Source organism: Phyllobates terribilis, unplaced genomic scaffold (assembly GCF_046119375.1).
Source record: "Phyllobates terribilis strain yellow unplaced genomic scaffold, ASM4611937v1 Scaffold_285__1_contigs__length_2463970, whole genome shotgun sequence".
NCBI lineage: Eukaryota > Metazoa > Chordata > Amphibia > Anura > Dendrobatidae > Phyllobates > Phyllobates terribilis.
The window spans coordinates 1,546,727-1,572,500 of record NW_027363045.1 but is presented as its reverse complement, the minus strand read 5'-3'; the positions used below and the strand labels follow the sequence as shown (position 1 = coordinate 1,572,500).

The 25,774-nt window shown below is 47.2% G+C and overlaps 2 protein-coding genes across 2 annotated transcripts in view; one reads left to right on the top strand and one right to left on the bottom strand.

Annotated features, from left to right (window-relative positions):
- The window catches only part of LOC141220372 (uncharacterized), a 796,264-nt gene that overhangs the window by 431,373 nt on the left and 339,117 nt on the right, over positions 1 to 25,774 (top strand). The window lies entirely within an intron of this gene.
- LOC141220365 (phosphatidylinositol-3-phosphate phosphatase MTMR7-like) lies at positions 10,755 to 16,420 on the bottom strand. Its single transcript, XM_073666287.1, has 4 exons — positions 16,307 to 16,420; positions 16,023 to 16,148; positions 12,367 to 12,501; positions 10,755 to 10,879 (listed from the first exon to the last, which is right to left on the bottom strand). Exons 1-4 carry the CDS (start codon positions 16,391 to 16,393, stop codon positions 10,859 to 10,861), a joined length of 369 nt encoding a protein of 122 aa, XP_073522388.1. The 5' UTR covers positions 16,394 to 16,420; the 3' UTR covers positions 10,755 to 10,858.

Here is a 25,774-nt window from a genome sequence, read left to right as displayed (position 1 = left end):
ACCGCACAGATTTATGTGTCATTTATGTCCATTTTATAGTATTGGGGTAATTCACCTGGGGGATCTAATAAATTCCAAATCATCAAATATTCTGAATTATTACATGTCCGTCATAAAGTATACAAACCTCCCTTGGATTGGTATAGAGAGCCCAAAAACAAGCTGCTAATTCAAAATGTTATCAGGGTAATTTCCTAATTTTCTGCTCAGTTTCTTGCTTCTGATCTTGTAAAATTCCCCATTCCATTGCTGATCTGTGCCAGATTATCTGCTTCATTAACCCTCAACTGGTGAGGTGGGGTTTTTGTCACGCAACTGGTGAGGTGGGGTTTCCTATACCCCAGTGTTTAGAAATCTCTTATTTTTACAGAAAATGCGAAGATCACGTTTGTTTTAATCGTTTTCTTATTGGCGATTGATTGCATATGAGTGTAACAAATTTTTGACACCCACAAATGGATGGAAGCTAGTGAGACACGTATCCTCATACCAGCATTTTTCAATGAATGGCAGCCGAACAAAAATTCCCTGGGGTGTGGCAACCCCCACCTCACCAGTTGAGGGTTAAAGGGATTTTCCTTTAACCCGTTGGTGCAGCTGTTTTTTTGTAACTGTGCACTAGTCACCTTCCTTGGGTCCAGCACAGGGTCTCTGCCACTGCTCCCAGTGTCTGTTACTGTCCTTTGGCCTCACGTCGACAGCGCTGCAACCAATAACTGAGATCAGCAGCTTTGCCCGAGTTAACGGCACTACTTGCTCAGAGTCACTGAACTCACTGACTGGCTGCAGCGCTGTCAATGTGACAAATAGCTGACACTCTGCATTAGACCCAGAGAGGGTGAGTAAAGTATTGCTTTAAAAAAGAAAAGAAAATTGTATTAAAAAACCTGTAGTGTAATTCTTTAGCATCTTCTATAAGTGCAGCATAAATGACTCTAATGCTATGTCCGTAAAGGACAGAGGCCCAATCTAATCTATACACACCAGCACACACACAACACAAGGGAGTTTACAAAAATATTCTAATTGCACATTACGGAATAAACTACTTTACATATGACGCGCCCCCTGGGCCATATTCTTTAGGGGAATACCCGGAGCCGGATCAGATGGGGGTTGTAGTCTCCGAGTGGCTGTGACCCGGTCCGTGCCCAGGGTGTCAAGCTCAGTGTGTGGCAGTCCTTACTGATGTTACTAAAGTTCTTTATGTCGACTACGCCACCCGTTGAATTGCGGTCACTACGGCCGCCGCTGCAGCAGGGTCCACTGAGGCTGATGGTGTGTGCGCAGCTCAGGTAGTATAACCCCCAACGGGAGGGGTATAGCCTCAGGGGGTCAGGTGCAGAGGATGGTGGTTGTAGAGGTGCAGAGAGGATGGTAATGAGAGACAGAGTCGGTTGTGCAGTTCAGGGTTTTTACTTACTGCAGATGTTCCGGTCACTCCGGCCTTGAGTGACCACCCGAGCCGTGCTGCGTCCACCAGGTCCTGGACTCGGCCAACCCCCAAGTAATTCTGGAGCGTGGTTCTGAGCTCCCTTTCTGTCCTGTCCTCGTCTCTGGCCTTCCCCACCAGGGATCCACCTATGTCCGGCTCCCTCGGGCCTTTTGGTGGTAAACCCTTGTCTCTGGGTTCCCTGACCCTACTCGTGGTCTGCCTTCCGGGTGGATATGGTGGGTGGTCGTGGCAGATGCTGCCCACGACCTCCGGTCTCTGGCTGAGGTGTGCTGTAGCCTCCACCAGCTTGGGATCCGGTACCCTGTTGCCAACTCTTCACCCTTTGGTCTGATTTGGGCTCTCAGAGTTCCTTCTGTCTCCCCCTCTGGGTCTTTCTTTCTCCTCTCTCTCTCTGGGCCTTGGAGCTGCTCTGCTTCTCTGCTCTCTTCCTCTGACTCAGCAAGAAGACTCCTCTGCAAAGACTGGCTGACTGACTGACTGACTGACTGACCCTGATCTTAGATGGTTCCCACCTTATATACTCCCTCTATGTGTGAGCTCAGGTGACCAGCACCCAATGAGCTCCTAGCACTACCCAGACTGCTCCCCCTATCTGCCCCTACACTACTGGGATGTTCCACCCCCCTCCCACTCCAGCCAAGGACAGACTCGATCGTACCTGCACATTTCTAAGTGGGAGTACCGTTGGTCTGCCCTCCGGAAATGGGATGTGTGTAGTGCATGCAGCTAACTGAGCTCAGTTCCACACTCCATCCTTACCCGGGAGTGGAATATCACACCTCTGGGTTGAGGTGCAATACCCCTGTAGCAGCCGAATCCTCAGGGTGCTACATTCCCCCCTGGTAAATCACAGCACGTCCTCGGGCTGTAAGACAATAAAACATACCAAACATACAATTTTTTTTTTTTTTTTAAACATCATAAACATATAAAACTTCACATATATATATATCATAAAACTTTTTTTTTTTTTCATAAATAACATTCTTGCAAACTCTTCTTGCTTCTGTTCCTCCTCCGGTCACTGTGCAACGTGTGACCGGGAAAAGTGCAATTGTCTCTTGCAGAAAAAAATACGGCTTTCCCATAAAACCAGTAGGGGGCGCTTTAAGAAGCGCAACTATATACAAAGGGGATATGGCCGCTCTCAGTCCTCGGCCAGGTATTAGGAATAGGGACACACGGGTAACAGTTCAATTCGCTGGTCCCAACGGGGACTATAACAGCAGCAACAGTTTTTGGTACCCCGACGGGTAACTATATACAGTCTCTTCTCTACCGTACTCAACGACGGCGTCCTCCTGCTCTTTCTTTGTGATTGGTTCCAGGTTCTGGTTCAGACCCATCCGGGTCCTCTTGCTCCTCCTCACACCGCAGCTCCTCCTCCGTCAGGCGATGCACATGGAGGGCGTAGGGTCCTTTGGCACACTTGTGCCGGGTGAAGGTGACCTCGTCCCCTATATAAAGGTCACGACCTCTGTGTCCCTCCGGTAGGTGGGACTCAACGTCTCTCCTGGTCACGAAGACGTCGCCTGGGGTGCGGTGATCCCTGATGAAACCCCACCCATGCTGCAGATTGAACTTTATTACAGTCCCGATGGTACGGGGACTATGCGCTGCACGGGGGTCTCTCCTGGTCCGGCTCTTCTGCTCCGCGCTCCTTATTTGGGCTTGCTGTTCCCGGACCCGCCTCTCTCTCCGCTCCCTCTCAAAGACCTCGAGCTGCTGGCGGCAGCACTCGGCACGCTCCGCTGCGGCTGCCCGAGTCTCCTGAGTGAACCCCATGAGGTCTTCTCCGGTGGGGTCCCACTCAAACTGGGCCTCTTCTAGCGGGGGCGAGATCCTCTTTACGGGCTTTGGAGCCGGGATCAGGGGTTCGCACATGGCCCTTGCTTTTTGCAGCTCCAGCTGGATGTATTCCTGGGGCCATACGAAGGGCTGCCCGTCCGGGCACGTGTGCTGGGCAAATAGATTTTCGCCCAGGTGCGGCACTCTTGATGTTACGGGCGCTGTGGTGGTAGCGGCGCCCGGGTTGCCCAGGCCTTGCGACCAGGCTTGGGGCACTTTGAAAGTAAAGGGCACCGTAAGGACGGCGGCGCCCTGTGTTACTTGGCCCTGCGACCAGGCCGGGGGCTCCGCGGAGGTAGGGGGCGCTGTTGGTATTGCGGCGCCCGGGGGTACTAGGCCTTGCGACCAGGCCGATGGTACTTCCTGCTTGGTCACGCTCGAGGTCGAGGCGTGTGACGTCACAGGGGTCGCGGCTTCTGCTTGAGGCCTAGTCTGCGGCGGTGACGTTGCAGCGACGGGCACGGCAGGGGGTACTTCGGGCTCTGCGACGGGGAGCTGGGGCAGGTACGCGGTTTCCCGGCTTGGGGTAGAGACGTCCCCTTTACCTGCCTCCATTCGTTCGGCTCCCTTCTCGGCGCCGTCTCCGGCCTTCAGTCCTCCTGCGCCATCCTCAGAGGAGGTCTGTCTCCTCGTCTCGGGTGGCGTGCTCCGCTGACGGGTTCTTGTCTGCTGGGCCATCTCACGGCTCCATTCTGCCAACGTCTCTCGCTGCACCCGGGCCATCCTCCGTGCGAGGCCCTCCAGCGCAGTCTGTGCACACTCCCGATCTCGGGGGAGCTGTGCTAGAATCTCCAGCAGGCCTTCTGGAGTGGCGACCGGCAACAGGCTCCTGACCACTGGGTCGGTGCTGCCTGGCTCTCCCTCCATCTCCGGGTGTGCTTTCTCTTTGCTTCTTGTCTCCGGGTGCGCTCTCTCCAGACTGCTCCAGGCGACACCCATCTTTGCTCTCTTGTTCTGTCTCCTCCCCCTTCGAGGGCGGTCCCGGGGCAACTTGGTGACTGTCAGCTCCAGGGGCTGTTCTTTCACGCTGACCGACACCTCTAGCATCACAGTCTCTGTTGGTGGGGGCGGTTTCCACTTTTGGCGCCATTTTCGGTCCTGGCCCACGATGGGAGGCGGCCTCTTGCCATCCTCTGGCACGCCCATAATGGCGTCCGCTCTGCCAAGGCGGGAAACCTTTGGAAATGGCGGGAATCGTCTCCCAGTGGCGGGAAACTCTGCAGATGGCGGGAAAAAGCTGTTAATGGCGGACAACCGGCGGGAATCGATCTGTGATGGAGTCCGATGGCGGGGATCCTCCGGAACCGGCGGGAGACTTCTTTTTGAGGTAAACTTGTACTTTTCTTCAGGCACGCAGTACCCGGTTGTTGCGGGCACGTAATCCTGCCGACTACGCCAAAGTTGACGCGCCCCCTGGGCCATATTCTTTAGGGGAATACCCGGAGCCGGATCAGATGGGGGTTGTAGTCTCCGAGTGGCTGTGACCCGGTCCGTGCCCAGGGTGTCAAGCTCAGTGTGTGGCAGTCCTTACTGATGTTACTAAAGTTCTTTATGTCGACTACGCCACCCGTTGAATTGCGGTCACTACGGCCGCCGCTGCAGCAGGGTCCACTGAGGCTGATGGTGTGTGCGCAGCTCAGGTAGTATAACCCCCAACGGGAGGGGTATAGCCTCAGGGGGTCAGGTGCAGAGGATGGTGGTTGTAGAGGTGCAGAGAGGATGGTAATGAGAGACAGAGTCGGTTGTGCAGTTCAGGGTTTTTACTTACTGCAGATGTTCCGGTCACTCCGGCCTTGAGTGACCACCCGAGCCGTGCTGCGTCCACCAGGTCCTGGACTCGGCCAACCCCCAAGTAATTCTGGAGCGTGGTTCTGAGCTCCCTTTCTGTCCTGTCCTCGTCTCTGGCCTTCCCCACCAGGGATCCACCTATGTCCGGCTCCCTCGGGCCTTTTGGTGGTAAACCCTTGTCTCTGGGTTCCCTGACCCTACTCGTGGTCTGCCTTCCGGGTGGATATGGTGGGTGGTCGTGGCAGATGCTGCCCACGACCTCCGGTCTCTGGCTGAGGTGTGCTGTAGCCTCCACCAGCTTGGGATCCGGTACCCTGTTGCCAACTCTTCACCCTTTGGTCTGATTTGGGCTCTCAGAGTTCCTTCTGTCTCCCCCTCTGGGTCTTTCTTTCTCCTCTCTCTCTCTGGGCCTTGGAGCTGCTCTGCTTCTCTGCTCTCTTCCTCTGACTCAGCAAGAAGACTCCTCTGCAAAGACTGGCTGACTGACTGACTGACTGACTGACTGACTGACCCTGATCTTAGATGGTTCCCACCTTATATACTCCCTCTATGTGTGAGCTCAGGTGACCAGCACCCAATGAGCTCCTAGCACTACCCAGACTGCTCCCCCTATCTGCCCCTACACTACTGGGATGTTCCACCCCCCTCCCACTCCAGCCAAGGACAGACTCGATCGTACCTGCACATTTCTAAGTGGGAGTACCGTTGGTCTGCCCTCCGGAAATGGGATGTGTGTAGTGCATGCAGCTAACTGAGCTCAGTTCCACACTCCATCCTTACCCGGGAGTGGAATATCACACCTCTGGGTTGAGGTGCAATACCCCTGTAGCAGCCGAATCCTCAGGGTGCTACACATACGTACTTTGTATTGATATAGTCACAATTAGGGTAATATTGCTTGACAACATACTTTAAAATATCTTAAAACAAAAATCAATTTCTGCATATAAATTACAGCCAAAATATGCAACACAAAATAAAAAAATAGATCATGATTTTATTATACTTGTCACAAAAATAAGCAATGATGGCATCAATAAATAAACCATAAATAATATATATAAAAAAAAAACACACAAAACCCTTTGCAATCAAGGAGAACTCCCAAAAGACCTGCGGCTCCACCGTTGGGGTTTGTTCACACACAGCGCTTGTGCAGAATTATTTTTTTAAATCTTTGTACCATAAATAGCCACAAAATCTCATTCACATGTTGCAGATTTGTTTATTGCCCCACGGTGCGTTCTCAATTCAGGAAGAAGCATGCACCTTTTCATGAACCGTGAGCGTCTGTCTGACTCCAGCACACCTCCTCATCAAGACCAATGTGAACAGCGCCGCTCTTGATCACTCTGGCCCCATCTCTTTTAGGATCATGTTCAGACTGGACACAAGTAAGAGCTGCTATATTTTTTGCCCTCATTCATTTGGAGGATTAGTGTCCCTTTAAGAGGCTTTCCCTTTCATTGTTTTTGGGAGTTCTACTTTTAAAAGGGTTGTCCTGGATTAGAAAATGAAAACTCTATTCCCCACCTTCCCCCGCAGACACGGCCCCATGTCTGTTACTGCGGCTCAGCCCCTACATCGCTGGGCTCCCACCCCAGGCACAGATCATGGGAAGAAGACGCTGCTTCTGACCATCACGGACCTCACTTATAAGCTGCATCTTCAGAAGATTTTGGAATCTGCAGTTGGAGGGACGGTCATTTTATGATGATCTTCCTATTACATCTAGGAGCTTTGTTCTTGTATTGTAGCACTACAAGCGCTTGTAAACTCGTCTAGAAAACCAATATGATATTGATCACAATGAGCCGACAAGTCAAGAAGTGAGAACGATTATTCTGGTAAGATTATCCATGCAATTTACAAAAAAAACCTAATAGCAGCTTCAATGAGCATTCAAGATGGCAGCCGTCCGCTATGCAGCAGTCAGACACGTAAAGGATGGCGGGGGGATACTACACACCATATTAGTACTAGCCCAGTAATGTGACGCTGAGACCCCACATGGAACTACCTTGCAGCACGAATATAAAAGGATCAGTACGTTTTCTGAAAACCAGTGTCGGAAGCACTTAGAGAGACCCCTATGGCTCTTAGCCCCCAGATAACATGCAAGGATTCAAGTACGCGGGACCCCGCTAATCCGCTGATGGGCCGGATATCTGCAACGTACAGAGCTGGAATTCCTACAGAAATACAAAAGTGACCAGTAAATTCTGGACTATAAATTCTTATTATCGGCTTTTATTTTCGCTTTTCAATAGTGGTATCTTATTTTTCCACCCCAATGTATTCTCAAAAAAGTGCTGGGAAATGCAATGTGTAGGGCCATCCTATAGGGACCACAGCTGATTTTTCAATTTGTTTGGGGTTACTGCTCTACCTCACTTATATAAGTCAATAAGAAAGTCTCTCCCCACTATATTATGGAGACCTACATAAAAGTGCCAAAGCTTTTTGTTTTTTTTTCTTTATTTCCTCCAATATTGTATTCATACAGGAATGCTTCCATTAAAGTTTGCAGCATACTGTACTTTTTGGCATCTGTTTGAAGGATGGACCTAATTTGAAGTTCTGAAAAGTCTAATAGATCTGTACCGATACCGATTAATAATTAAAGGGGTTGTCCCGGACTTTAACATTGATGGCCTTTCTTTAAAGAGGTGGTCCACTACATTGTATACATTGTATAATGACCCCATCGATTTACACATGTTAACTAAATAAATGTTTTTGTAAATACCTCCTGCTTCCATATGTACCTGTGGGTGGCGCTATTGCTGACTGCTCAGTCTGCATCACGTGACCCCGGCTGCAGGTATTTAAAAGGTGTAATTTGATGGGGGCATTATACAATGTAGTGACCACCTCTTTAAGATAAGTCATCAATGTTTGATCAATTGGGGTGCTCATTAGCGGAGCTGCACTGCAGAGCTCTGTGGAGGGAATAGTGGCTGCGGCTGCGTACTACACATCTGCCCCCTAATGATTTGAATGGGTGGCCGATATGTAGTACTCCGTCAACAGAGCTCGGCACCTGAGCATTTCTGGCCACCGTTCACACAGGAACAGCTACAGCACGCACTATCAATCAGACATTGATGATCAAGTATAGGCCTTCAATAAAGTCTTGGACCGCCCCTTTAAAGTCTCCAAATGAGATTCTGAAGTTTTGTTTCATTGGCAGTCTATGTGGAAACAGTATAAAGTTACAGAAGATCGGACCGATGGTATACCATAGCACAAAACATTAGTCTTTAAGGGATTATTCAGCCATAGACATTGGGTCATGGTTTTAATCATGTGACGAAAATCACATTGTTTTCCTGTAAATTGCTGTGGTCACAGGCCAAACAGTTTATGCTTGCGTCCTTTTTTTCGAACTTTTCTCGGCCAGGTGGCAAGAACCTTACATGTGATAGTCATGCCTAACATAACTAGGAGGTAGGGGATTAATACCCAATGTCAGATCCTGGATGACCACCATTAGTCTACCAGCAACTTACACAGAAGCAAAGCACATTCAGATCTTTCACACAGTGGACCTAAACCCGAAAACCATGTAAGTGTCCATATTTCCAGTACAGGGCACCTTTGTCAATGACAAACCTTAAATATACAAATATATTGGGACAGGATTCGTGCTCCACGGACATGTGGTTTGAAATCATGAAAGGAAACAAAATGCATTATAAGGTTGGCTCTTAAAAAAAGATAACTGTTTCTGAATATTCCCGGAGGCTGCAGACACGCACTTAAGGCGTAGAGCCAATAAACGATGAACGAGCGCTCATAGGAATCATTCCAACATACGATTATTGGCCCATCTAACCAGGACCACAATCGGCAGACAAACCAGGAAAGCACCGTTTCATTGGGTGCGATACATTTTATGCATTCATTAAAATTCTTAACGGCAGCACATTACTCAGTGTAAACAGGAGACGTGCTGCTGATAACAGGATACCAGATTATTAGCGATCATTGTGTCCCCGCCATTGTTTCGTCAACCTGTGTATGCACTTTTCCAATTGTCAGTCGTTCAATTGCCTGGATCAGACCGACTATATAGGACATTAGTATCTGGTCTCCGCTGCACAAACTACCACTGATACATGTGAACAAAGTCGATATGTTTTTTTTTCCCCCAGTATATCCCTCCCAGCTTACATCACTCCCTATAAATAAATAGAAGCACTAATATAATAGCAAGTGGTTAATAAGACCTCTAAGCAGTCAGGAACACTGCTTCATCTGAATCGGGATCCTTCCCACTGTCCTCGCTGGGTAACGAGTCTCCACCACTCGGAGACCGGCAGCTCAAGTCCTCCACCCCAGATTCCTGGTCACTGTTAGCCGACAGGTCGGGGTCCGAGCTCTTCAAATGGTCCTGGGTTAGGATCAGGGCCGAGTCCTCCTCACCTTGGGATGGACTACGAGAGGGAAACAGCTTCAGGTTGGTGCTGTAATCTTGGGGCGTATTACCCGGAGAGTGTTTGGTGATGCATATCTGGAAGTTGTGGATTTTTGGCTGGTCATTGAGATTCTTGTAGGTTTCATTTGACTCTCGAGTTTCCAGTTTTGTTAATCTCTAAAGGAAAAATTGTTAGACAAGAGCAAAAGTTACATTGGGTTAGGGCATGTTAATGTAACCTCTACACGCAAGTCGATCAGCAGTGGTTTAATGGTCTGTTTAGTAAGGCCGGCCGCACTTATGTTATCGTCAGCACATTTCTCGTTTACACAGGACAATGTGCTGCTAATGATAATTTTTAAACTTGCTCAAAAATTATCACACCAATGAATGTTTTGCCCCTCCATTGGATGTTTGATGGCCTGTTTAGGCAGCCAACAGTTGGGAATGAGGGAACGCTCCCTAACCCAATTATTGGCCTGCCTAAATGAACCTTTACTTGAAAACTTTATACCAATGAACAAACTTCTCTGGTGCCATAAGAAAGCCATAACGCCACAGTGCTCAGGCATTACTGACATTGAAAAGACACAAGGTAGAGACCCTGGTTACAGTGATGTGTCACTTAATGGTCTGCTTGCTGTAGTTTTTATAAAATCACTATTTTATCAGCAAGCAGATTATCATTGGGGACTAGTAAACCTGCTGCCAGGTAGTCCTACATATTCATAAGCTCTGTACAACCCCGCCCCCATCACTGATTGGCAGCTTTCCGCAAATGTAGTATACACAAAGTGGCCAATCAGTGGTGTGGGCGGGGTTATACAGAGCTCAGCAGTCAGAAAACTGCCAATCAGTGATGTGGGCGGGGTCTGCTGCAGATAACACAGTAATTTTATCAAAATGACAGCAGGTAGCCCAGTAAGTGACAGATTGTTGGAATCAGGGCCTCTGCCCCTATATTGCGCTGCACTCAGATGGGTAGCAAAAACCTGGTAACAGATTCCCTTTAATGGTGCTCTCTTCCAGTTATTGTGTTGGAGAACACCAAAGACGTAGGGCATCGGCTAAAAATGATTGCCTCTTTTTTATCTTGTGCAGGGTTTCTATATATAATCATTTAAAATTGTTTCTCAGTCACCATTAAAAGCTGAATTGGTTTACACTGAAACCTAAGCGGAGGTATAAACATCAAAAACATATAGGCCAGGAAGCTGGATTTTCAGTATTTCTACCACACCTACTCCATGAACTCCATTTCCTCCTCCAGCTGCTGCGTCTCTTCTTTTACTGCCTGTAGAAAATCAGTGACTGACTGGCGAGGGTGCATTCCTTTCTCAAATCGGTTATAGAGGCCCCTCCAAAACCTTCCATGGTGAAAAATAAGTCTGAAGAGTTAGTATATGCACAAGTACAGAAGATTATCATCGAGCAATTCTCATGATATATGTTCTTAAGACGTCCTAGCTCATGGTACACACATGAAGGGCTAGCTCACAATGCTGTATATTCTCCCATGCCAGAGAATTGGGCCGATTATGCTAATGACACTCTGCTTTAACTCTGAGTGTGATCCAATTTTCTCACATGGAAGAATTGCAGCACAGGTGTGGAGAAGATGGAGGACTTAATTTTTCCATCTTCTCCATTGTCTCTGTGCACGTACATCAGACTGCACTCGGATAACATAGTATATTATTGGTCCAAGTGCTATCCGATAAAACATCACATAGCACTAGCACTCGGCCGTGTTACGTGGCAATGTGAGCGAGTCCTAATGAGTCCCTCAGTGGCTGATCTATGGCTGGTGACTTCAGATCAGTGAAAATATGTGGTGGCAAGTTGGGCCTCATTACTCGGACAGCACACTGACACATCCTATCCTTACACTATTCACATGTCCGTTCTGTTATTTTGCTGACTGATGGTCTGTATATAAACAGAGACATCCCCTACATTGACCTTATTTGCGGACATCCAAGTTGCATCCTACTGCTATTCTTCATTTTCACTGACTGGGTACTTGAAGAAGCTTGGGAAACCTCTGTCACGTTGTTTTTGCATATGGCAAAACCATTATTAAAAACGGACATGTGGACTAAATATGCCCGAAAATTGGATCTAACACACTTGCAAAATTGGTCTGTTTTGTACAGGCAAACAAAAAGAAAACAGCTTTTGCCTGGATTCACACGTGTGTTTTGCGGTCTGAGTATGCTTCAATGCAAAGACTGGCTTCAGGTCTCCTGACCCAAACTCGACTTTATATTATGCGTTTATATAGAAAGTTCCCGATCAGGGACATACGCATGCCCTATTAAAGGGGTTGTACCAAGTATATAAGTAATCCCCTATCAACAGGATTTAGGAATTGATCGCTAGGGGTCAGTTCCACAGAGAATGAATGGAGTAGAGATGTACATGCTCCACCTCTGCTCTGTTCAAAGCTTGCTCTACAGAACCTCCTGGGGATTGTTGGGGGTCCCAGCGGTCTGACCCCCAAAGATCAATACTTTATCGCAGTCTAAATATGTGCAAAATGAATCACCGTGTCACAAGCTGTCATAGATGTCAGTAAATCTGTCTAAAGTGAATTGATTTGTGCCAGGCAGAAGATAGAACTGACGAGTGAGCTCTGACGCAACCCCTAAATGTAGACCATGGTCACAAGTGGGAAGAGTGTTGGGCCTTGGATTTCACCACTGAAGGACACATTGGGCTCATGATACGTCACCCCGCTTCTTTCACCTGTAAAGTTAGGGTTGATGTTTCTATATATGAATGATAAGTATATGGTGTGTTAGAGTTCTGCTGCTTTATTCAGTGCAGAGGAGGAATCAGAATAACCTCTTACCTGAAGTGGCATGGAGTGGTGTGTGGTCTCAGAGTTCCTTGGGTCTGACTGTGATCTGCTCTGTACAGAGGGTTCATGTAATCCAACCGCTGCTTCCACAGGTAAGACCAGAGGGAGTAGGTCCTCTCCTGAATTCTGGAAGATGATGATTGCATCACTGATATATTGAGATTATGAGAGCTGCAAATATACCCGTCACCACTGCAACCTGCACTAACACTAAGGGCTCATTCAGACGGACATTTTTTGTGTACGAGTCCTATTTGTGTTATTTCCAGATAGCACTTGTACCTAGAAGAGTGAATGGGGCCATTCACATATCTGTGATTGTTTGAGAGACGGAAAATCGTGGCAAAATGTACGATAGTTATCTGAGTGTCAGGTCAAAATTAACAATGCACATCCATGGGTCAGTGAAAAAAAAAATCGGCCAACAATTAATTGCCATCTGAGCGCTGTCCAGTTTTCCAGGTCTGTTTGATGGAAAAAGATGAAGAAACTGAAGCTCAGGCCAAACTCTAATGATAAAAACTGACACTGACCAAACTGGTGAAACTGTGCCTGATTCTCTTATATGAATGAGCCACAAGTTCTATAGCTTTCAGTGTTTCTTTGTATAGTAGCTGTGTAGCTTCATAGTCAAAATTGGAAAATCCGTTTCCAAAAAGTAGATGGAAAGATGCACTGAACTGCTTGGCCCCACCACGGTGCACCGAGCGCCTGTACTTGATTTGAACAGTCCTTCTGTACTGACAGTCCCTTTACAGCAGTGTTCCCCAACTCCAGTCCTCAGGACTCACCAACAGATCATGTTTTCAGGATTTCCTTAGTATTGCACAGGTGATGGAATTATAGCCTGTGCAGGTGATGCAATTATCAGCTGTGCAATACTAAGGAAATCCTGAAAACATGGCCTGTTGGTGGGTCCTGAGGACTGGAGTTGAGAACCACTGCTGTAAAGGGTTAGGAGATAACTTTCTGAATGCTGGAGGTCTGACCGATGGGACTTTTAGCGATGCTGAGAATGGGGCTCTTCAGTGATCAGCAGAAGGCCTCATTCACATGTACAGGTTTAAACAGGTATGTGAAAAAATGGTATCAGTGTGTCCATTTTACCATCATTGTGTTATCAGTGTTCTTCTCGTATGGATAAATATGTTATAAAGTTTCTCCTATGCTTTGTAATGTTAAAGAAGTTGTCCAGTACTTTATATTACCCCCCCAATGTATCCCCCCGGGGCCCCTAAGACTTTTTGTAATTAGCTTGCGTTGCTGATAATGCCTGTGAGCTTCGCTATCGGTGGCCGCTCACAGGCATCACGTGACCCCACGCTGATGTCACGACAAGTGAGGCGTGACTCGGCGCTGGGGTCCCTACGGTGGCTGCTGGGTTGTGGGCAGGGTTACACCTCCTCCCCACGCGTCACACCCAGCATCCACCGCGCTTTCCCAATGAATGGGGAGAGGCAGAGCGTGCGGTGGATGCCGGGTGTGATGTGGGGGGGTAACTCCGCCCACAGTCTGGCATCTACCTGGAACGCGGAAGACAGAGACCCCCGGCTGCTGCCAGCGACATCGGCGGATGTCAAAGCCGGCTGCAGCCGGGGGTCATGTGATGCCTGTGAGCGGCCAGTGATAGCGCCACTCACAGGCATTATCTGCAACGGAAGGTAATTACAAAAATCCTTAGAGGCCCCGGGGAGACACATTGGGGGAGGGGGGGTAATATAAAGTACTGGACAACCCCTTTAATCTCGGACAGCACCATGATGCCATCCGTGGGCTGTCTATGGACCCATAGACTTGTATAGGTCTTTTTCATCTGTGATAATGGAAGAAAAAACAGACATGTCTCCGTGAGTTTTGCACAGACACATAGTCCATGAAAATACACAGGCATGTGAATAGCATTAGCATTAACACGTACATGTGGATACGGATGTCTGAATGAGGCCTCAATGAGAGCTTGATATTTTAAGAATATCTCTTTAAAGCCATGATCCTCTAGTTACAAGGATGTATCTCATGTCCTTGGCTACTGACGTGCAGGTTAGGAAATTTTGTGACTGGGAAAGAAGATCTACAAGATTTCAACATTACTCAGGACAGAGAATATCTTCAAGAAGTATCTTCTAGTGGACCATTGGTTACATCAGGAACTGTGCAATTCTTAAATCCATGTACCCATCTTATTTTATTATTGGCATTTTGATTTCACCATTCTTATGTTTCTCTGTACAGTGGCACTGCCAGCGATGCCAGCAACCCAGATGGGCAGGAAAAAACTGAAATGGTTTAGGTTCACATACCCATTCAGTCTCCGGATATGTGGGCGTCCCTAAGGTCTGACACCCCCACCAATCCTGAAGTGATGGCATATCTTACCAATATGCCATCACTTTATACATTTTTCTCCTGCACAGTTATTGAAAATTTTTTGCCAAGGTTCAACCTTCACAGTTTATAAGTGATTGCTGTTATCCAGACTGTGGGGCACCGTGTGATCAGATCAGCATCAGGGACACGTCAACCATCCATATTCTATTTCTGTTACAAGCCTATAGTGACCATACACAGAGCACATATTCTCTCATATCAGTTCCTTCCTCTCCTTCTCGCAGTTGCACAGAAAGTTTCCATACTGACAGGAGTATATATGGTGTTGTATGTGGACCAAGAATCTCTCATTAAATTCAAACGCACAGGGAAACTGCTCCATGAGCTGCCAGACACATTCCAGGAACTGGTCTATCACTGGGGACACCTCCTTGGGATCCCCATCTAAATTTCCATACCTTAAAAAAAAAAAAAAAATATGCTGAAGCAATGCAATTGGGGTATATGCATGCAACATCTTTTTCAGGTGGACTGCGCTCCCAAAACCGCCTGAGACTGGGAATGGCACAGAAAAACTACAGTAAGTATATTATATTAGAATGTATGGTGTTTTTTTTTGTCTCTTTTGCTGAGAGGAGGAGAGCTGATGGAAGATTTGGAAAGTGACACAGCTAAACTCAGCTGTGCTGACCCTAGCCCCACACTGACTGCTGGGCCCATATCTGAAATGTGTTAATTGATGGGATTTGAATACAGTTGATATTCTAATCATGCAGGAGGTTAGACCAGGAGATCCGGGCTTTCATTATAACCCACACACTGAGAAACCTGCTGTAAGATATGGTGTGGACGTGTTCTTTTTCTAGCATCTTGCTGCCTGTTTATAATTGGACAGCATCGTACAAGGAGAAGTACATGCCCCACAGTGAAAGCTCTCTGATAACACCCACTTGGATGTAACGAAAATTAACTCATTAGGTGACAAATACTTTGATTGTTAATATCCCTGCAACAGAGATGCAAAATAAAAAAAGAACTAACAATTTTTTTTTTTTCTGCTCTGAAGCTACAACGTGTTTTCAGTTCAACATGAAAAATTTGGTGAAAGGCCCTCTGTAAATAAGTGACTCTGCTTGACTTTTCCAAAATATGTGCAGTGACCAGGGTTACCTGTGATTAAATTTGTGTCCAAATGAAATCCAGTCTTTTTCAATTAACACCTAATAGTAATTGGGAAAAATAAAAGTTACACTATGCAAAAAATATCAACTCCGTAAATCTCCACCTGTACATAGAGTATATGAAATAAAACCTCTTACCATAAATCCTCTGATGGTTCGGTAATAGGGGTCAAGTAACAGACTGGATACAGAGCAGACCTGAGCGGTGCGGTCCCATCCATCAGAACAATGAACGAGCACGCTGGCGCCCTCTTCTGACACGGCCTATATGTGCAAATTAAATGTAAAATATTACACATTTATATAATTACAAATCTCGTTTATTCTCAGCACTAAAAGGATCATTTTTGTACAGTCCGTGCCTAGAATAGTACAAATCAGACAAGCAGCAGTAGAATATGAACAGATACAACACATCTTACCTTTGCAATGAAGATACCAGCATCTAGGATTGTTTTCACGTGTTTTAACCAGCCAGAGGATTCAAGACCCCAAAGAAATTCACCCATAGAAGGAGATCGGAGCTCACAAACTGCAATCATGAACAGAACAATAATGCCCCGTCTCATGCTGCACATAACACATCTGCATCTCTGGCTGCTATGGACATAAAAGGGGACAAACTTATGGTGTGGCCCCCATGCTCCCCTGACCTCAACCCCATTGAGAACCTCTGGAGCATCATCAAAAGGAGTGTCAATGGTGGCGGGAGGCAGTTCACATCTAAGCAACAGCTCTGGGAGGGTATTCTGTCCTCATGCAAAACAATTGAAGCAGAAACCATCCAAAACCTGACAAATTCAATGGACGAGAGAGTTCAGAAGCTCCTTTCGAACAAGCGGTCCTATGTGCAAATGTAACATCACCTAGAATAAAGTTTTGAGTTGAAAACTGTTTGATTTCAGTTTGTAATAACCAGCTAATGCTTATAATTTCAAAAATGACCATTTTTTTGTTCTTTATTAAAATGAAAAGGTTGAAAACTCTGCTGTGCATAATAATTTGGAACATGCATTTTGAGTGCAGTTTGAGTGTTTTTTTGTTTTTTTTTAAATATACTGTTATCATAGGCAGTTTGTACAAAAACCTTTCAATTGTACTCTAATAGTTATTTGACTGGAAAATTACAATGACTGCAATTCATATAGGTAATTTGGGAAAATCTGAGAAAATATTATTTGCATAATAATTTGGAACACAGTGTTACGCCAGGAATCTCTGATCATGTTAGGTGTTATTATGGCATTAGCCACATGATTCTTTCTGATGAGAGTTTACAGCTGTTAACATCTTAACAATTTTCTCCTTTTTTAGTTTACTATGCACTCAGATCTTGGGAAAATAGTCCAGAATTTACTAGAAGAGTTTTGGAAAAGCCCTCCAACCCTGGCCCCAACCTTTGGCTTTTTCCCCTAGTAAGTAATTATATTGTCCTGAGATCTCAGATCCTTCCATTGTTATGGTGGAATATCATCTAAGTTTAAAGGGTTATTCCAATATTCTTAAAGTGGTGAAATTGCAAAATTCTTGTAAAATCAAGCAATTTAGTAATTTACTTGTTATTAAAAATCCTTTCCATTCTCAACAATGGAAGTATATTTAATTTTATTCTTTTCTGCTTCTGCGGTGGCAAAATACAAGTCCTTCCCAGTAGAGCTTGTAAGCACTGCCCGAAGCTGGCTGGATGGCTGGAGCGCACTGCCGGCTTCAGTGCCGCTGCTTCCCAGATGCTGCAAAGGCAAAATGATCTCTGCTTGCAGCACCAGAGAGCGCATAGTTCGGACAAGCCGCACAACACATGCCGCTGCACCAAGCTGTCAATCAAGCAGGAGCGCACTGCTCCCCATAAATCGGGCAGCGAGGAGGCTGGGGAGCGGTGCACTTCTACTTGATAAGATGGCACATCCGCTTTTAGCACTTATTTCTGGTCATCTGAACGATTGTTTACCCTCACATTGCGGCTGAATTTGTGGTTCCATGTAGCAAATTACAGTAAGTTCTAATTTTGACTGCAGGTTTCTTTGTAGAGTTGTACCTTAACTTGTACCTGAACATTTCTTTTTCTCTCCTTTAGACTTTTAACATTATCAAAATTCAGACTTTACAAATTATGGGTCCCCTCCTTTCCATATTGTTTGATGGGAATACCCACTGTACACCAATGATGAGAGTTTTGTACCGAGTGGTTGGGGTCTAAGGGCTAGCGTTTCTCCTTGTGGAGAATGCCAAGCCAAGCCTGGCATGTCAGAGTGAGGAGACGTATAAGCCGTGCATGCTCCTCTGGGCAATTAAATATGCAAATTGTCTCTTCAGAGAGGAAGAGTATTAGAACTTTAGCGCCACCTTTTGGAAGTAATCCTAAAAGTCAATATCGACCCTTTAACGAGCCTTGCCATATGACTTAGGACAGGGGTGTCCAAACTTTTTTCTAAGAGTGCCAAATTTGATGAAGTGAACATGTGCGAGGGCCGATCATTTTGCTTGACATTCTTTGGACCATTAAAATGAATGCAAATAAACTTTTTTTGCAAAGTTTATTGAAAACGGCATACTTTTTATTTTGTGACTTGGATGACAAATCTAAACAGGTGTTTAATCAATCTGCCTTAAAGGGGTTAACCCAGACATACCCCCATTCTCACCCAGGAAGCCCCTCCCCGACTTGAGCATCGAAGCAGTTTATGCTCCAATGTCCTACTTTTGCCCTGCACTAAATTGCGCAGAGGAAAGGCATTTTCTGGAGTTCTAGTGACATACCCGGCTCTCCACGGGGCTGGCAGAAAGCCCAGTGACGTCACCGGCACTGATGGGCGGGCTTTATCACCAGTAAACCAGCTAGAGCAGCGCTAAAGCCTGCACATTAGAGCCGGTGAAGCCTCCTACCGGCAGTGTGTCATTGTAAATAGCACAGGGCAAGGGAGCACATCGGAGCATGAGATGCTTTGATGCCCATGGCAGGGGGGCTGCCTGGGTGAAAAAGGGGGTATGTCTGGGTTCTGAACTTGGACAACCCCTTTAATATAATAAAAACAGGAAACTGAGATATCTCAGGAACATTTTAAAGTACATTACACAAAGTAATGTAAGGTTGTCTGTCAACTTATAAGTTCAAAAAATGTGAACAGGAACATAACAGCAAGTATACATGTGTTCAAATATATAACTGTCTATCCAACTGACATTAATTGAGATTTTACAACATATTAATCTCAATTAAAAAAAAGAAACTAGCCTGCACTAATGTGAAGGGTGAAACTGGGATCTGGACTGCAGCACATAGACTAGGTCTGGTTCAATGGCCGTGGTTTTGATGCGCAAAATGTCACGCAGGTGAGAGTCACTTAGTCTTGTCCTCACGCGGTTCTTGTTAAAGTTCATAACAGAGAATGTCTTCTCACACAAATATGTTGAGCCAAACAAGCTCAGGGTTTTCTTAGCCAATGTTCGAATCTCTTGAAACCGGCTCTTATCCAGTTGGCGGTAAAAGTTAACAAGAGAGAGCTGTTGATGACGACTGCGTAACTCGCTGTCACAATGTAGCTCAATGAGCTCGAGCTGCAACTGATCAGGAGCATTGTCGGGGTCAACAGAGAATGGAGAGGAGAAAATGCTGATCTCCTTTTCAATAGCTGCAAAATCTTGAAAGCGCCGTTGAAACTCCCCAGCCAGAGATGTGATGTCTGCTGCATACCTGCTTATTTGCGCATGGATATCATCCTGTGGAAAACTGTTAATTATTTCCTGTAGCGCTGAAAAATGGATGGTATTGGGCGGTGTTTGTGACAACTGCCTTAGGAAAAGTTGCAGCTTTGTTCCAAAGGCTTTGAGGTGTGAATAAAGTTGGTTCACCGCTGCATCTTTGCCCTGAAGATTCATGTTCAGTACATTCAGATGCTTTGTTAGGTCGACTAGAAACCCCAAATCAGCCAGCCAAATTGGATCAGATAGTTCTCGCATCGTTTGTCCCTTTGTTTCCAAGAATTCTCCTATTTCCTTTCTGAGAGAGTAGAAACGTTGCAGTGCAGACCCCCGACTGAGCCATCTTACATCGTTATGATATGAAACATCTTCATATTCAGCCTGGATATCCAGTAGAAACTGTTTAAACTGGCGGTGGCACAGGGCTTTAGAGCGGATAAAATTAATGGTCTTTAGTACCGGTTTCATAACATGATCATATTGGAGATGTTTAGCACAGAGAACTTGTTGATGAATGATGCAATGAAGTTTAATAGCTTTGCCTCCTTCTTCGCTCACCTTGTTACAGATTAGGGTTGATAATCCACTTCGTTCACCAGTCATGGCAGGTGCCCCATCAGTAATAATCCCAGTAACTTTGTTCCAAGGCAGTTTCATGTCATCTATGGCAGAACTAACAGAATCAAATAAATCTTTCCCTCTTGTTTGATCCTTGAGGCTCTGGAGGTCAAGTAGCTCTTCAGTCACATTCATTTCATCGTCCACCCCTCTTAAAAAAATCAGCAACTGAGCCGTGTCAGATAGGTCCGTGCTTTCATCACAGGCTATTGAAAAGAAGTCAAAATCAGCTCCTTTTGACATTAACTGTCTCTTAATATCCGATGAAATTTCTTCAATTCTCCGTGCTACAGTGTTACGAGCCAGGCAAATGTTGGAAAACTCTTGCTTCTTCTCGGGACAGACATTCTCTACCATTTTCATAACACATTCTTTGATAAAGTCACCCTCTGCAAAAGATTTGCAATTTTTAGCAATTAACGCTGCCACCTCATAGCTCGCCTTTGTGGCATTTTCATTTGACTCACGGGCTCTTGTAAAAAATCGCTGTTGTGACAATAAAACAGCTTCAAGTTGCTTATACTTTTCACTTCGGTCGTGCCCTGTTAGCTTGTCGTATGTGCTATGTCTCGTCTGATAGTGTCGCTTGACATTAAATTCTTTATAAACAGCAACGGTCTCTTGGCATATCAGACAAACACAGTGATTCTTTATTTCAGTGAAAAAATATTCTACTTTCCACTTGTCCTGGAAGCGGCGGCCCTCACTGTCAACTTTTCGTTTCTTATTTGTAGTTGCCATTATAAAAATTGGCCAGAAGGGGAGAGATTAAAAGGCGCAGAGGGTGGAACAGCAAAAATAAGATACTGCTATATGCTTTATAACACAGGCAGAGAATAGCAAGCTGTGCAACAGTCGCACATCAGATAATGGAATTATAGCACAGTGACAGGCAGTCAGGGGTTAATGAAGGGTATGACAGCTTGCTACCACAAGCTTGTGTGAGAGCCCTGCTGGCCTAACCTTTCTGGAGGTGTAAGGTGGCGCAGGGACTTATATATAACTTAATATATATATTATTTATATAATTTTACACAACTAAGCTGAGGTCTTCAGCCTATCTGACCTCTGAACGTCTTACAACCCCTGGGGGCTGGAGATCTCGCACGTCGCGAGATCTTGGCTGGCCGGTTGCCGCCGCTCAGTACTCCGGCGCAGGGAGAAGGAAAGCCGAAATCTCGCGATGTCCGAGATTTCGGCTCTTCTCCCTGCGCCGGAGTACTGAGCGGCGGTGGCGACGAGAGCGGCGGTGGTGACGAGAGCGACAGCGGCCGCAAGGTACATGCTGCTGGATACCTGGGGGCCTTATTAGTCCGGACCGCGGGCCGCAAATGGCCCGCGGGCCGGACTTTGGACATGCCTGACTTAGGATAAAAGCCAAACCAGATTCTCAATTTGCAGACACGGTGTGTCGGGGAAACTCTGCACGATGCCGCTGCACATGAGACTATGTTCACACGTCAGTAATCACCCATTAGAACGTTCTAACATGATTACTGGATGTGTGAACATAGTCCGTATCCAGCAGCAATCTGATAACAGAACAGTTGTGCTGGCCCAACTTTTTTTTATGTGGCAAAAAAAAAAACTTATTTCCATTTGATCCATTTTGTAACATTGAACCCTATGGAAAACTGATTTGTTAATTAGCCATCCATTTTTTTTTCATTTTGCAAAAGGTTAATTGTTCTATTTACTGGATCAGTTTCAAAAGGAAGAAAACAGATGGCTAATAAACGGATCCGTTTTCCATAGACGTCAGTGTTAAGAAAATGGACCGAGTTGAAATTAGTTTCTTTTCAGGTGGACAAAAAAGTTGTGTCAATTATTTTTTTTTTGTGTGTGAATGGATCGCTGCTGGATCCATCCTAACTGATGATTACTGCACATGTGAACATAGGCCAACGCTATGGGAGCTGTGGAAATGGCGGTGTGTTCACAATCATTTACACTTCAGAGACCAAAGAAGTCTTCAGTTGTAGTGACAAGTTGGAGTCACAGTGATGTAAATTTATCTCCATCACTCAACAGAAATCTGTGGCGGTGAATAGAAGAGACTTGGAGCACAAAGCTGGTGCGATGGGGCGGTCATTTTCAAGACTGCTTAAGCTGTAGCGTTATTGGCAGCACATCATCGCCCTGTGTGATCAGATCGTGTGCTGCTGAGATTCTATCATATTAACCATCATTCTGTGCGGACAGAAGTGCGGCTCGCCTGTCTAAACATCTCCAGAAGTGACTGCCTATGGATATGATGCTGCTGATGGGCAGAATGGGTATAATGACTAAACCCAGCATTACAGGGTGCTATATACCATCCAGACGGCTCCTCTTACTTCTCTTGTACGTTTTCTGTCCGTGGATGTGCTGTATGTTGCTGCTGCCGGTAAGCAGGGCCCGGACAGTTCTCTCCCATTGTGCACCTTGCATGGCGGCTACACTAGCAGTAGAGGAGAGGTGATCATCTGGCAGCCCATGTGGAGTACGGGCTACATTGTGTCCTCATGAAGCCTGTCAGTAACCTTATCTGCACATTAACATCTCTGGTATACTAATAGGATTGCAGGGTAACTGTGTGTTAATAGTGTGTATCTGTCCGTACACAGTATGTTCAGAGCTGCAGAATTACAGCACATAATAGGCTGATCTATCTGCTGGCATGTTGGCGACACAGCATCTACCTACAGATATTGTATGTCCTATTTCATTACGATGGTGCTTAGGAGAATACTAATCTAATGAGGGAAACCCTTTCTTGTCTTTCCGCCTGTACAGCAATCCCGCAGGGAGGCCTCCGCACCCTCTTTCTGGCTTTTCTTTGTTTCCACCTTTCCCTACACAAGATAACAATAGATCAGTGCCAGTATCTGAACCTGTTCCTTCCACATACAACTCTGCCAAAACTGCCGCCCCCGCATACGGCCTAATTACAGATCTGCCGGTGCCTGTCCCCACGTCTGAAGTAAGTGCGCAGCCGTGATCAGAAAAAGCCAAAAAATGTCCATTACACTTTAATAGGTGGGCAGGGAAGATGTTTCTGTAAAGGGGTTGTCTGGTCTAAAACGACAAGTCTGCAGTCACTGTGTATGACTGCAGACTTGTGAATCCTCACATAGAGCACACTGCACACAGTGAGGATTCTGTGGTGTCCATGTGACACCCCAGGGGTCTGGTTGTCACAGTGATAGAGATATTACGTCTGAGAGCAGGTGGGAGGTCCTTTGGTCAGGGATCCTGTGCATGCGACACCTCCTGCCCAGCCTTGGGAGGGGAAGAACTTCCCCTGTATAAACCCGGGGCTGAGGCAGGGTTAGTGAGTCCAGGAAGAGTAGAGACAAGAGCAGCATAGGAAGCAGCAGAGTCACAAGGAGTCAGGGGCTGGCAGCTAAAGAGCTCGCCCTGACTAAGAAGATTCTTTACCGGACCCGGAGTCCGAGGCTGTGGGGACTAACTTCTACCCAGCAGCAGAATCCGTCAGGCAGGGGATTTCAGGTCCCCTGGCCCAGAAGCCCGAAGGCCCGGTCACACGCGTGGGACCAGCACCGCCATCGTGGAGCGGAAGCCATTAGAAGGCCCCGAGTCACCGGCCATACGGGTGAGCACCACACGGTACACTCAGGGATGTGGGCTACTTACATCAGCTTCTAGCAAGGTAGCCAGAAGAGTACAGTCAGCTTGGGAGGCCTACAACTACGCCTGGCCAGGGGAGATCCCATCTGCTCAAGGACTGACCAGGCCCCGTTCGCTAGCAAGTACTCCGGGAGGGTCTATCGTTGTTACCAGTAAAGACCCTGAACGCTACCATACCGTCTCTGAGTGGTTCCTGCTACCCCCATCATCCACGTCGGCTGCCCTGAGGCCATACCCCTCCCGTTGGGGGTTATACTATCACGCTGCACCATCCTTCCACCGGCCTCAGCGGTCTGCCCTGCAGCAGCAGCCCCCTGGCTGCATTCAACGGGTGGCGTAGTCATCAACCATTTTCTACCGCTAACAGACTGCCGTCCAGTTTGACTCCCTGGGCACGGACCGGGTCACCGCCACGAGACTACAACCCTAAACAGATCCGGCTCCGGGTAAGCTCCCGCGTGCGCAACGCAGCGCGACACAGGCCCAGGGGCGCGTCAACTTTGGCGTAGTCGGCAGGATCACGTGCCCGCAACCACCGGGTACTGCGTGCCTGAAAAGCAAAGACTGTTCAAACTTACCAGTGGTGAAGATTCCCGCCATCGGTGAAGTTTCCCGCCATCCGGCGCCATCTTCAGCCTTCTTCCCGCCATCCGTGGAGTTTTCCCGCCATTGGACGCCATCTTGAGGACGCCGCGCGGGAAGAAGAGGGGCGTGGACTCCGAAAGCGCGCGAGAACTGAAGCCCCGCCTCACGTCCGGACGTTGCGTAAGGTCCTGGAAGGAGCCCAGCAGACGCCGACGTCACAGGAGCGCGACGGAAGGTCCTCAACCCTGACGATCCACTGCGGAGCCGCGGCCTACGGAACAGGATCATCGCAAGGTAGGCCACGGTCCACTAGGGGGGAGGAAGATGTCGGATACGGAGGAGAGCTCCACTGCCTCAACCCCCGCCAGCGCTACCGCTGTTGCAGTTATGCCCTTCACCATGCCCTATATCCCGGGAGCAGCTTGGCTACCCCAGTACTCAGGGGAGTCACATACCCTGCATGACTTTAGAGAAAAGCTGGATAGCCTCTTCCAGGTGTACCCCCTCACAGAAGAGCAAAAAGTGAGCATCCTGGTGGCCCAACTAACTGGGGCAGCCAAAAGGGAAGTAAAATCCTGGCCACCTGGGAGGAAGACTGTCGCAGGGATACTAACCCGGCTGAAGGACACCTTTGATACCCGCACCTCAGCCGAGATTAAACTTAGATTCTACGGGTGCAAGCAGCGAGCGCATGAGAGTATAAGGGACTATGCACTCAACCTACAAGAGGCCCTGAGGGCCATTAAGCAGACCGACCCTAATGGAGTGGGAAACGAGGACAGGCTGTTGACCGAACAATTTATAGAGGGTTTATATTGCAATGCCCACCGCACCCAGTTGCGGGCAATGGCCTTACAGGACCCTCATCTAGAATTTGCACAGTTCAAGGACAGAGCCATCCGGGTGCTCCGAGAACCGGCACCAGGTGGCGTTGTGACCCACAGACGCCCCACTACCACTTACTACCAGGAGGCGGCGCCCTTGTCAGCAGGGCCTGTGGGAGCTGATGCGCAGGCTTTGGACAATGACCCGGCTCCAGACCTACACCATCAGGTCCAAGAGCTAGCTAAAAGCGTTGCTGCGCTAACCCGAACTGTGCAGTCTTTACAGGTTTCCACTCCAGGGAAGATCCAGCTGGCATCCGGACCGGAGGACATCCCGTGGCGTCGACCAAGGAGGACCCCACCGGCCAGAGGAAGACCCAGTGACCGATACAGCGAGGACGGACGACCCATCTGCCGCCGCTGCAATCAACCCGGACATATGGAAAGGTACTGTTCTTTAAACGGGCACAACCTGGGGTAGAGGGCCAACCCCCAGGAAAAAGATCACCAGGCCCATCGAACTGGCGCGACAGA

Bases quoted from the DNA above. Each gene is read 5' to 3' on its own strand.
- LOC141220365 (XM_073666287.1), bottom strand. From the start codon at position 16,393: ATGGGTGAATTTCTTTGGGGTCTTGAATCCTCTGGCTGGTTAAAACAC. The intron at 16,149-16,306 runs GTAAGATGTGTT...TTGCACATATAG, and splicing joins CTGGTATCTTCATTGCAAAG to GCCGTGTCAGAAGAGGGCGC. The intron at 12,502-16,022 runs GTAAGAGGTTTT...ATCATCTTCCAG, and splicing joins GAACCATCAGAGGATTTATG to AATTCAGGAGAGGACCTACT.